At 48.1% G+C, this 12,626-nt stretch overlaps 1 protein-coding gene across 1 annotated transcript; it reads left to right on the forward strand.

Annotated features, from left to right (window-relative positions):
- Positions 1 to 1,842: 1,842 nt before the first annotated feature.
- Positions 1,843 to 12,380, forward strand: KLHL35 (kelch like family member 35; the record flags this gene model as incomplete). Its single annotated transcript, XM_084498242.1, has 7 exons — positions 1,843 to 2,084; positions 3,566 to 4,456; positions 5,952 to 6,136; positions 6,729 to 6,847; positions 7,308 to 7,496; positions 8,031 to 8,219; positions 9,017 to 12,380. The coding sequence occupies 7 exons, from the start codon at positions 1,843 to 1,845 to the stop codon at positions 9,203 to 9,205; spliced, it is 2,004 nt and encodes a 667-aa protein (XP_084354368.1). The 3' UTR covers positions 9,206 to 12,380.
- Positions 12,381 to 12,626: the final 246 nt, after the last annotated feature.

Consider the following 12,626-nt stretch of genomic DNA (forward strand, 5'->3'; position numbering starts at 1 on the left):
TTTTTCTTCTTCTTTCTTCTTCTTTCTTCTTCTTTCTCCCTTTCCCTTTCCCTTTCCCTTTCCCTTTCCCTTTCCCTTTCCCTTTCCCTTTCCCTTTCCCTTTCCCTTTCCCTTTCCCTTTCCCTTTCCCTTTCCCTTTCCCTTTCCCTTTCCCTTTCCCTTTCCCTTTCCCTTTCCCTTTCCCTTTCCCTTTCCCTTTCTTTTTTTCTTCCCTTAAGTTACTTTTTTTTTTCTCCCTCTCTTCCTCCTGAGCCCTCTTTCCTCTTCACTTACTGCTCTACCCCCCTCACCTGCATGGCTCCCTCCTGCTTTTTCTCTTCTCCTGGATGCTGGTGACTGCCCTTCACCTCTGCTAACTAGCTGTGAGCAGGAAGGGAGGGTTCTGACTCTCTCCATGGCAAGCTGGAGCACACAGACAGCTGTCCTGGGTAGGATTCGTTTCATCCCTGGGGCGTGCAATGGGAAGGTACAGACCATGGTGTGACCAGGTCCTAAGTGACTGTCTCCATCGAGACATCTCACTTGATTTATCCAAAATTGTCTCCTACTTTTCCACTTGCCTTTCCCACTCTTTTCTACTTGTTTTCTTCTTAGCTTAGCTGCATCCCTCCTCCTTCCTATTTCTTTCTTCTCCCGACACAGTCGCTCTGCTCCTCCTGCAGGAAGCTTTCACTCCGCATTCACATGGAGCTTTTCGCGAAATTCCTGATCCTACAAACACTTATTTTATTTTTAATGCTCACAGCTTTGTGCCTAATGGCTTCTGTGGGCCACATGCCATGGGTTGAGTGTTTTTAATGTGAAGAAGTGGCTTTACGGCGGAGCAGGACTCAGCTCACAGCCCCTGCACTTTCAGGCTACAGGGTGCTATCCTTATGCTGTATGGCTGCATGACATGGGCAGCTTTATAACCGCACTGAAGGGTATCCAAACCCCAAGAGATCTGTTTTTGGTGCCCCACAGGACAGGGTCAGAGCCTGTGCATCCTGATGACCCAGATCCCAACCATCTTTAGCTTCATCCGTGCCTGGATGTGGCCCAGCACAGCCAACTTGATCATGGTGGAAGGTCCCAAGAGCAAAAATTCCCCAACCTTCTTATCCCACAGCACAGGCTGGGAAACCACAATCCTTTCCAGGTTGCTGCTAATTTATATGCAAATGCTGGGAGCGAGCAGGATGCCAGCTTGCATCCCAGCAAAGGGAGAGGAGCAGAAAGGATCCATCCAGCACACGTGGTGGTGGTGCTCCAGGGAAAGGTGATTTTACTGGGATAACAACGTGCAGGGAGTGGTGGTTATTAATATTTCCTTTCTGTTTACTATGAAATAATGCAACTTGTTCAAAGTGATGCTGGGCACGGGAGGGAAGGCAGCCTGCAGGCTGCTGGTTACTTCATGGTGCAAATATTGGCCTCCCCAGGGCTGCTTTGCTCCCTGCTGAGAGTATTTACAAATTCAGCCAACAACTAGGATTAAGGTGGAGGGGGAGCGTGCTGAAAGCCTCTTGGGACAAGCCTCCCCTTCTGTCCTCAGCATCCTTATGGACCTAATTATCCCACATTAACGAGGGGCACTGCCGCTCCTAACTCCCCCAATCCGTTCCTGCTACGGGTGCCTTTTTTTTGCTCGCAGAGCCGTATTTTATTTATCAGCTTTATTGTGGCTTCCAGCGGGATGGAGTCTCCTCCAAATGAATCGTTCCACCTGGACCCCAATTTGCTCTCCAGATGGCTGGGCCCTCCGAAGCAGCCCTGGTGTGATATATTTTCCCCGAGCCTCCATGGGCTTTCCCTGGGTTTTGGCTCCTCCCTGGCTGCCTGTTATTGACAGCTGCACGGCTAATGCCCTGTAGCTCTCCGGCGTGTCATTTGGGAGAAACAAAAGCAGATTTATCCCCCTCCTCTTTAGCAGTGAGGATAAAAGCAGGGCTTTTGTGCTTCCCCCAGCATTGCTGGAGAAGGGCTGAGCACGCTTTGCGGAGGGAATCCGTCTCCGCGCCGAGCCACGGCGTGGATGGGAGCTCTCCGAGAGGAACGCTGAGGCTTCACGAGGTCCCACCTGGAGGACACAACCTGTGGGCCAGGTAACGTTGGGCTTCCTGGGGAGCTTGCCCCAAAATACCCAGTGCTTGCTGCTGGGCTGTGCTCGGATGGAGAGCGATGTGGAGAGGAGTGCGCGTGGGCAGTAGGGGAACTCAGTCCCTCCTTGGAGCTGGATTTGTATTTTGGGTAGACAGGAGGGCTGTGAGCTGGGGAAAGGAATTTGGATTAATCCAGGGTGGGGACACGTCTCTTTGTAAGCTGTGAGCGATCCCAAGGGCTTGGAAACTTGGAATTAGGGAGGGAGGCAGGGAGATAAATCTATTTATCCTTCTTGGCTGGAGTGCCAGCAGAACACGGAGCTCGCTGTGCTGTCCAGAAAGCTGCCTTTGTTGTAACTTCTCTAAATCACTTTGAACTAACTAACAGCATTTCCCTTCTGTGCGTAGCCCTGAGCACCCATCGGTGCCATTTGGGATGTTTGGAGCCTTCGCTGTCTCCCCCAGGGTTTCTTAGATATTTACATAGGGCTCGTCACGCTGCTTCACTGCTCTTTGGGGCTCTGCAACACCCCATGGTGGGAGTAGAGATGTTTTTGTGTGTGTTTTCGCAAGCATGGAGGATATGTTGACATTTTACCAAGGTAGTGGGGCAGGAATCCTCAGGATGAGGATGGGTTGTCCTACACGTGGCCACTCAGTGCAGGTGAGGTGCAGATGTCCTGCTGAGGACTGGGTGGATGCCACAGAGCAGCTGATGTCTGCCAGTTTGTGACCCCGTCTGGGGACCTGTGCTTCTGCCAGAGGCACTTGGTGAGATGCTCCAGAGTCTGGTTCAAGGGGCCAAACACTTATGAGCAGAGTCTGAGCCCCCCAAATGTGCTTTTTGCTGTTACAGAGCCTCAGAAAACCAATCTAAAACCTGCATGGCCGTGATAGAAGCCATGATAAAGAGTGCTGAGCTGGCTGCCCTCGCTGGCACCCAGCTCAAGAGGTGAATCATAGAATCACAAAATATCCTAAGTTGGAGGAGACCCACAAAGACCATCGAGTCCAACTCCTGGCTCCACACAAGACCACCCAAAAAACAGACCCTATATCTGAGAACGTTGGCTCCTTGAGCTCTTGCAGCTCAGTGCTGTGACCATGTCCCTGGGCAGCCTGTCCCAGTGCCTGACCTCCTTTTGGGTTCCTAACACCCAGCCTGAGCCTCCCCTTTCCGAGCTGTTAGTAACTGCCTTAGAAAAAAAAAAATCTCCTAAAAACAGAAAGTTTGTTCTACTGGGATGGTGTTGGGTTGGAAATAGCCTAGTGCCCACTTCTGTGTTGTGCTTTGGAGGAAATGGTTACTGAGGATGAGCTATGGATGTGGGTAAAGGGGTGTAGTCCCTCTAGATTTTTGGATGGAATCTACACTTCCCCATGATGCTGAGAAAGCTGCAGAAACCACAATGTTGTTGGACATCATGGGAAGATGTTTTAATGAACACGCTATTCTCTTGCTTCCTTCACTGCTTCCCAATCAGGATGCATCGAATGATGAAGGAAGAGTCCAGTTACAGGACGAGCAGCCTGGAGAATGCAACGCGTGACCCAAGCAAAGAAAAGCTGCACATGAAGCTCTGCAGTGGGTCCTGCCATGCTGAACAAATCCTCCAGACGCTAAACTCCTACCGGCAGAGCGGCATCTTCACAGACGTGGTGCTATTAATCGATGGGCAAGAATTCCCCTGTCACCGTGCTACGTTGTCAGCCAACAGCACGTATTTTCGGGCTATGTTTGGTGGCAATCTCAAGGAAGGCCACCAGAATATCATTAACATCCAGAAGATTTCTGCCTCTACCATGTCTCTCCTTCTTGACTACATGTATGGGGGGAACATCGTCATTCAGGAAGACAATGTTGAAGGCATCTTGGAACTGTCTGACTTGCTGCAGATCTCCAAGCTCAGAGATGCTTGTATCACCTTCCTTGAAGGCCAGCTCCACCCGTGCAATTGTTTGGGCATCATGAAGTTTGCCGACTCATTCTCCATCACTTCCCTGACCGAAAAGAGCAAGAGGTTCATGCTGGAGTGTTTTGTGGAGGTGTCGTGTCATGAAGAGTTCCTAGAGATGGGTGTGAAGGAGCTGGTTGAGTACTTGTCTGATGAGCAGCTGGTGGTGCCCAAGGAGGAAGTGGTCTTTGAAGCAGTCATGCGCTGGGTACGGCATGATGTCCCTGCCAGGAAGGGAGCCTTGAAGGACCTCCTAGAGCATGTGCGACTGCCACTGCTTGATCCCACATATTTCCTGGAGAAGGTGGAAATGGACGGACTCATCCAGGACTCAAAGGAGTGCATTCCTCTACTGCACGAAGCCCGCAAGTACTACATCCTTGGGAATGAGGTCAGCTCCTTGAGATCAAGGCCCAGAAGGTAAAACCCAGAGTTGTGTTTCCTAGACCTGAGTGGCCTAAGTTCATGGATCTTAAAGCTGGTGGGGTGGGATTCTCTGATTTTTTGATTTATTTTCTATTATTTTATTTTTTTCCCTCCAATTACTTCTAGCCTCTTGGGCATCATCATGGCTCCTAGCTCAAAGGCATTGCTGCTAGGTCAGTAGTTAATGTCCATTGGAAAACAAACAAACAAACAAACAAACAAAAACAGAACCAAAAACAATATAAAAAAAATAAATTTAAAAATATACTGTCCAGGTAGCTACCTACGTACCCTCAGATTCTGTCTTTCGTGCCTTTGATTTTTTGATCAACAAGAAGATAAAGAACTCCTGGCCTAGGCAACTGACAGTGTAAAGTGGAGGATGAAAAGGAAAAACAGTTCCTTGGGATGGATGTGTGTGGAAATCTGCACCTTTCTGTCACTTTGGCATTTGGATTTGCTAGATTTGGTCAGATATTTAGGAGGCCTCTGCTGTTTTTTCGTGGTCACAGAGGTCCCTCTGCTTGTGCTTGGTAAGAGCACCGATGGAGACCTCTGCTCTGGGGTGGGTAGCCATATCAAACCAGGTGGTTTGCAAGGCTCCCCATTCTTCTCTAGAAGAGACCAAGTTCTTGAGCTCTCCTGCCCTTTGGCTCAAGGAGCCCAGCTGTTTTTTTTGCTGCTCAGTGGAGAAGCCTGAGCAAAAGGATGCAATTTGAACCAACGCCTTTCAGAAGGTCCAGCCTGGAATTTAGGGTTTCTGTCAGGTGGAAGAGCTAGTTTGAACCCTTTCAAACTGGTGTGAGACTTGAAGCTGGCTCTTTGTGCTGAATGACACAACAGGTTGTTATCTAAAGGACTGCTCAATAGCAGAGTCTGTGCTGACCTCCTCAAGGACGCAGACCATTAAAATTCACTGGGAATAAATCCCACCCCCAGCATCTACATTTTAATTCACCTCCTTCTACAGCTTTGGCCTTAAGTGAGTTGTCTCAGGCTGTGCAAACCATGGCAGGGCTGGGGATTGGACCAAGTCCTTCAAATCCCCTTCCACCCTCCTCCCTCCTCTCCTTCCCCTCCTGCAGAGCTGTTCCTCTCTTGCCACCTACCAGCTGGCAGGATTTTCCTTCCCCTGCTGTCTCTCATGTCTGCTCACTGCTATTGGGGCTGGAGAGAGTGAGATTTCCTGGAAACACTTCTCTCTCCAGGCAGAGAGCGTGTGGCGGGCCGGCTGCCAGGAACAGCTTTGCACGTCTGTGGCTGTGCGTTGAGGATTAAGCTTGGAAGTAATGAAGGGAGAGGGTGAGGGGCAGGGGGCAATGCCATGATTTGGACCCTTTGGATCCAAGCTGAGAGATGTCTTTAATTTGTGCATGCCCGTAAGAGGGAAGGTGCAGGGAGGAGAATGATTTGCCTAGAAAAATCAGTGGCTGATGAAGGAAATAGCCTAAATGGGTTAGGGGACTTACCCTTGTCTTTCATGTTCTAGGTTCATGGAGCTGGCAGAAGTCATTGTCATCATTGGCGGCTGCGACAAGAAAGGTCTTCTGAAGCTGCCCTTCACAGACCTCTACCACCCAAAGAGTAGGCAGTGGACAGCCCTCTCCAGCGTGCCTGGTTACACCAAGTCAGAATTTGCTGCCTGCACACTGAAGAACGACGTGTACATATCAGGTGAGATGCCCTGGAATGGATCCTTCCTTCCTGCTTACAATAAGCAGCTGGGGCAGCCACTCTCCATGTCTGTTTTGTGGGACTCATTCATGTTTTGACTCCATAGCAAAGTCATTTCTTCTGAGTGAAGTTTACTCTTAGGTGGTTTGCATTTTGGTGTCCCAAGGAGCCGATTTCAGCTCTGGGAGAGGATGGCACTATTAAAAAGCTTTTTTTTTTTTTTTTTTTTTTTTTTTTTTTTTTTTTTTTTCGTGCTTACTGGGGCATCTGCCCAAAGTGTCCAGCTGTGGAATGAGCAGCTTTTGGTGCGTATTGTCAGGACTACCTATAACATCAGGGGCTCCTGCCTGTCCTTCATTTAAAATAAAATGCCTATCAGAAGAGTTCTGTAGAAGGGATGGAGTAGTGTAATAAGTGCCTTAAAGTGCATAGGGTATCTTCCTTGGGATGCTGAGTTTACATGGGTATATCCCAACAGCCATATTTTGGCCTTGATTGTTCCATTGCATGGAGGAGCTATATAGTGCAGTGGTTTAACAAGATGATGGGATTGTCTTTGGGATTGCACCAGCTCTCCACCCCTGTTTTTCAGGGGGACACATCAGCAGTAATGATGTTTGGGTGCTGAGCTCCCAGCTGAACGTCTGGATCAAGGTCGCGTGTCTGCAGAAAGGCCGATGGAGGCACAAAATGGCAACGCTTCAGGGCAAGGTAGGCCTGAATTTGGGAACAACCCTTACAGATCGCAGTCCCCCGCTTCTCCCACTGTCAAGTACAATGAGAAACTGTCAGTATTTGGTTGTCTTCTGGCTCATTTGGAGCTGATTTTGATGAGAGAAAACTAGGACATACTAAGGTGTCATTAGTCTTTGGCTGTGTTGCCACCTGAGGTAGCCAGCAATGAGGCCACAGCAATAAGATCTACCACAGGATGGTGGAAGACTTCTGAAGATGGTTGTGTTGAGTTTTTGGGTGAAAACCATGCAGGGTTGGGTATTTCAAACTGGTCAATCTGTGTGATGACACTGGATTCAAGGAGAAGGTTTTGCCAGGGCCGGATCTCTGCCCTTCTGGCCTAGCGTTAGCCTCGGCTCGTGCACACCATGACAGCGCAGCCCATTAGGTGACTCCGGGAGTTTCTAATCAGCTTGCTTTGCTCCTTTTGTGGCAGATCTACGCTGTGGGAGGCTTTGATGGTTTTTACCGCCTCTCCAGCGTGGAGTGCTATGACACCTTCTCCAACAGCTGGTCAACCTTGGCCCCGCTGCCTCAGGCCGTGAGCTCGGCGGCTGTGGTCTCCTGCCTGAACAAGCTCTACGTGCTGGGCGGCGCTGTGGACGACACTGCTAACACCGACAAGGTATCGCTGGTGAGGATGACTGTGAAGTAGAAGCAGGGCTGCGAGGTGCAAAATAAGCCTTTGGAAAGCTAAAGCATGGGAGGTTTCAGGTCAGCTTCTGTCTGGTTTCAGGCATGGTGCTTTGAGAGAGAGGATTGAAAAAAAAGCCTGCAAGGAGCATCAAGGATGGCCAGAGACCTAAAAATCATGGTTCATGAGGGAATGTTGACACCTGAGCTGAGCTGAGAGTTTTAAAGGCACTCAGCTCAATCCCTGAATGTTTAATGTTTGGGTTAAGACCAGCCACCCTAAAGGCTTGTAATTTGTCTGGGAGTTGAACACATAGGCCCACAGAGACACTGCCTGAGGTCCCAGCCAGCTGAAAAAGGAATACTAGAAACCCTCATCCCTTTGATCATTGCACAGGTCTTTGGGTGTTGAAGCTCACTTCTGTGTTTCTGGGTCTATTTTCTTTTATTTCTAGTGGGTATCAGATTTATCCAAGCAGGGAGATGGGGTAAATTTGTGTTCCCACAGCTGCGTTTTTCCTCCCAGGTCCAGTGCTATGATCCAGAGGAGAACAAATGGACGCTTTTGTCTCCCACTCCTTTTTACCAGAGGTGCATCAGTGCTGTCTGCTTGGACAACATCATTTATGTCGTAGGTGGACTCCTCAGTAAAATCTTCAGCTATGATCCAAGGGAAGACAGCTGGCAAGAAGTGGCCACACTCCCTGGGCCTCTGGTAAGGAAAAGATTTAAGAAAGAAACCCTGAGCCTTCCTTCTCTCTAGAACAAAAGTACTCATCTGTGCTTTGCTGAGACTGAAGGTAAAATACAATGGGGGGTTGGCATTGAGCATGAGAACATACCCACTGACCTCTGTATTTCAAGTCAAATTATGTACTTACCATCAATGACTGCTTGGAAGATGTGTTTCCAAGATAAATCCCAATTTTTTTTGCTGAGGCTGGGTCCATACTAGCTGTTAAAGCTCTGTGGGAGGATTTATGGGATGAAAAGGTGGGTGTTGAGGATCTTTTCTCCACACTGCATGCTACAGGGTGAAGGGTTATGCTGGCTCTAACCTGGTGTGTGGACTGAACACGCACTAGCTGTGGGTGTGCATCTTGGTTTAACGTCATCACACCTGGTTTAGTGTTTTTGTGCTCCAAGGCCACACTGCAATGTGAGCCGTGACACAGCGAGTGGAGAGGAATGATGAGGGACAGCTCACCTCAATATGAGTTAAAATGCCACTGTTGGCGTGTCTGTACAAGTGGCTCTGGCACAGACGTGGTGGGTGACTCTGGACTTTCATCATCCTTGTGAGTCTGGGGAGCTGCCAGGAACAGCAAAGCTCCCGTCACCAGCTCAAGTTATTTCAAATGCCTAAAACCCTAAGACCGCAGGAGCCAGACCCCACTTGTCCTACAGACTTACAATCCTTTCTTCAGAGCAGGTAGCAGCTGAGCACATTGAAATGGTGCACAAAGCTGGAGGGCTGTTTCTCAACTCTTAGTCTTTCCTTCTGCTTTCCAGGAGAGCTGTGGCCTGACAGTGTGTGGAGGGAAGATTTACATCCTGGGCGGTCGAGATGAGAATGGGGAAGGCACAGACAAAGCGTTCACTTTCGACCCTGCAACGGGCAGCGTGGAGCAGCAGCCACCACTGCAGCGTTGCACCAGTTATCACGGCTGCGTGACCATCCTGCAGCGCATGAACAGATGACCATGGGGCTTTGGCAGCATCCTTCTCCCACCCAGAGCCTCCCCTTGAGACAGTGGCCACCAGTGTGTGGACAGACAGCCCAGCTCTCTGCGGGGAAGGGCAATACAAGCTGCTGAAGATGTGCTCCAGCCAGGCCCTGAGCACTGTTTTGTTTTTTCAGGCCTGGTGATGCCAGTGATTTTGTTGCTGATCTAGGTGAGAGGATGAAAGGGTGAAGGGCTGTGTGAAAGCTGCATTGCAGACCTTGCACAGGAGGATTCAAATATCGCTACAGCCCCTGGAGCTACTGGATTTTTCTCTTTTTTTAGGTTTCCTTGGATGTAGATTATGGTTTTCTGTAATGTTGCCAACAGAGGCTCTCTGTCCTGCAAGGACATGTATTGTTGCTGCTCTCTGATGCCTGAGGCTGTTGCAGTCACAATTACAATTATAGGATCTAATTCTTTCGCTAAAGCTATCAGATATTTGTGCGTTTAGCTCTCTAGAGCCAAGTGTCAAACCATGGTGCTGGCCTAAATGGCCGCTGACATCCACGAACAGCCCTACTACAGCGGAGAGCTGAGACCTCATAGTTGATACCCCAAGAAAATCTCTCTGCTAAATCCCTAAAAGCCTGGTTAAATAGGGTGAGCTCTGACTCCAACCTGCACATGGTGTATGAGGGTCCATCCCCTGAAAGCACAGAGTGCTGTATTTCTTTATTCATGTTGCATAGTTGGACTGTCCAGTGAATTGTGTAGCCAAGAGTTTCTTCTTCAGAGAGCAGAGGTAGGCTAATGTGTAGGAATTAGGCAAGAAGTTCTGAAGCACGGTAGCCACAGAATTGTATCTGTCTCCTTTTGGCTCTGAAATACGCTGGTAAGTAGGAAAATAAACTCAATATTTAACAGGTTGGACACAGGGCCCCTGGGAACCCAAATGTGCAGCCTGCCTGGGGGGCAAGCGTTCAACAGCACAGACTGTGCAGCACCAGGCCAGTAGGCCTCAGGTCTAAAAATGATCTTGAGCACGTTCAATTTGTTAGAATAGCCGTAACTTTTGGTGTCTTTAGTCCATAACTGGACCTGGCAATTTCTGATGGGTCCACGTAGGTGTCCACGTTGTTCCAATAGGGATGTAGGTGCTGCCAGATGTAGAGTGGGATCTCTTAAAAACTCCCGTGACTTGTATGTTGTAGGGTGCACCCCTCTACAGCAGGCTGCTGGCTGGCTGCTGTTCTCTCTGCACCTTGTTTTCCTTACCCCACTGATGACTTCTTCCTGAAGCAGAGGAGACTGCCATGGCTGTTGGCCCAGATACTCCTCTTTTCAGGGCCTTCTAATGATCTTAAACCTCCTGTAATTGCTTTGTTCCCCTTTAAGTCTGGATTTTTTTATTATTATTTTTTTTTTTCTGGTGCTCTTTAGTACTTCTGTCTTCTCTGAGTTCTGAGAAGGTTCACCTCTTCTTCATGATGATATCAGGATCACCTGTTAAACATGGCAAAAAAGTTCCTGCTGAAGAACCCAAACTGGCTAGAACCTGAGCACGCTCATTTCCTCTTTTCATTAGGAAATGTACTTTTTTCCATTGTCCAAATGAAGAGCAGGGTGTTTCATTGCACAAAATGTACCTTACCCTCCTCATAGTCACCTCTGAAAAGTCTCAGGGCTATGGTAGCTGTTTTGTTCATCAAGGTACACTATTTATCTGTTCTCAGCCTCAAATTCTCCTCAAGGCCTGTGCACATAGGTTAGATGTTTTATATATAGGATATGTCCTTCAAGCAACATAAAGGTGATTCAATGCTGTTATAGATTATTCCTCTGAGAAGAGAAAAGGAAAAGCACGCTGGTAAAAGGCAATTTTATTTGTAATCAAATCCCAGATGGGCCTTCAATAGGAATGGTTATTTCACTGGGAACTGCCACCTTTCATTGATTTAGTTAAATTAGCACAGAAGAAAGCACAAGCATATCAACCCATGGGGAGACCTTTATCTTCCTATAGCCTGATTTCCTCAGGAGCATCTCCCCACAGCAATTCTGCCTCTCTTACTGCTCCCTGTGCCTTGAGCAATTCACTGCTTTGGTATAGGGGCCCTTCAAAGTGTATGGATTGGGACCCTCTGTCTCCACCTCACTCATCTGGCCAAGGACATTCATAGTTCTCCACAGACTGGCCACCTCTTGAGTTGCACTTTGGAAACCACTGCTGGTGTTTCAAGAAAAGGATTGCACCCCAAGCTTGCAAGGACACTATTGAGCAAAGGCTGAGGATGCTGAGCAGTGCAAGGAATCAGCCTTATTGAAGGGTTGATCCCAGTGACAAATATATACCTTGCCCAATGTATTTATTTTATAGGGTTGTAAACACAACCTAAATAGGTTGTTTGGCTGCTGGCAGATCTTTGTGCTCATTCTTGGAAGGAGCACTGTAATGTATTTGGACATAACAATAGCCTTGATAGGAAAGTGAGTTTTCTAGTTACAGTTTTTGGGTAAACATCCCTACTTTTACACCTGGCTGAAACACCCCTGAGAGAGCCTTGCTGAGGCGTGTTGATGCTTGTGTTTTGTAACCCTGTTTTGGGGGACCTAATATTGGGTCTTAAACTTATGGACCTGGATTTTCCTTGTCTTAAGATTGGGCTTTTTCTTTAACCATCTGGCAAGAGAGCTGCACTGAAGAAGATTTGGCATGCTGGATAGTGTGGTTTGGGTTTCTTTTTTGGGGTGGGGGTGGGAGTGGAGGGGCAATGTTCAGAAACTTGTGGTTTCATTCCAATGGCAAATAAAGATGAGTGAGGAAAGCTCCAACATTGCTGCACCACGGAATTGTTGCTCTCCTTACAACTTCTCTTTCCACTATCTTTCCTGATTTTCCTAATTCCTCCAGGAGTCTCTTGCTATACTTCACACTTTTAGTCCCGTAGACATAAGCAACTCCAAAGAGTAGATGTTCTGGTCACCTTTCCCATGTGCTTTTGACGTGTGTGATACGTTGCAATAGGTGTAACATGGCGGTGGAAGTTGTGGCATAGGTACTAAAACATTCGCCTTGTTCTTGATCCTGATATTCATTGTAACACTGAAACGTGTTTGTATTTTGTAAGGGCTGTGGGCGTGCAGGGGAGGGGAGGGGGAGGAATTTAACTTGTTATTCTTAGAAATAAATGTTTTCCTTGACACCAAAATGCTTTTGCTGCAGGAATTTCATTTGTGCATGTTTTATCATGGTTTTCCAAAAATACGTTGTTGATGGAGCATCAGAGGAGCTTTGGGAGCACTATCCTTGAGGTGTCCCAGCCTCTGCCTGGATTCTCACTATGCAGGGAGGAATTTCAACGTATTACAATATATTGGTCTGCAGGGGATAATATCTAAGTACTAGGTCAAGTATTACTCTAAGGTCATGGCCAAGGCAGTGTAGAGAAGGTGCC

The sequence above is a fragment of the Aythya ferina genome (genome assembly GCF_964211825.1).
Source record: "Aythya ferina genome assembly, chromosome: 1".
NCBI lineage: Eukaryota > Metazoa > Chordata > Aves > Anseriformes > Anatidae > Aythya > Aythya ferina.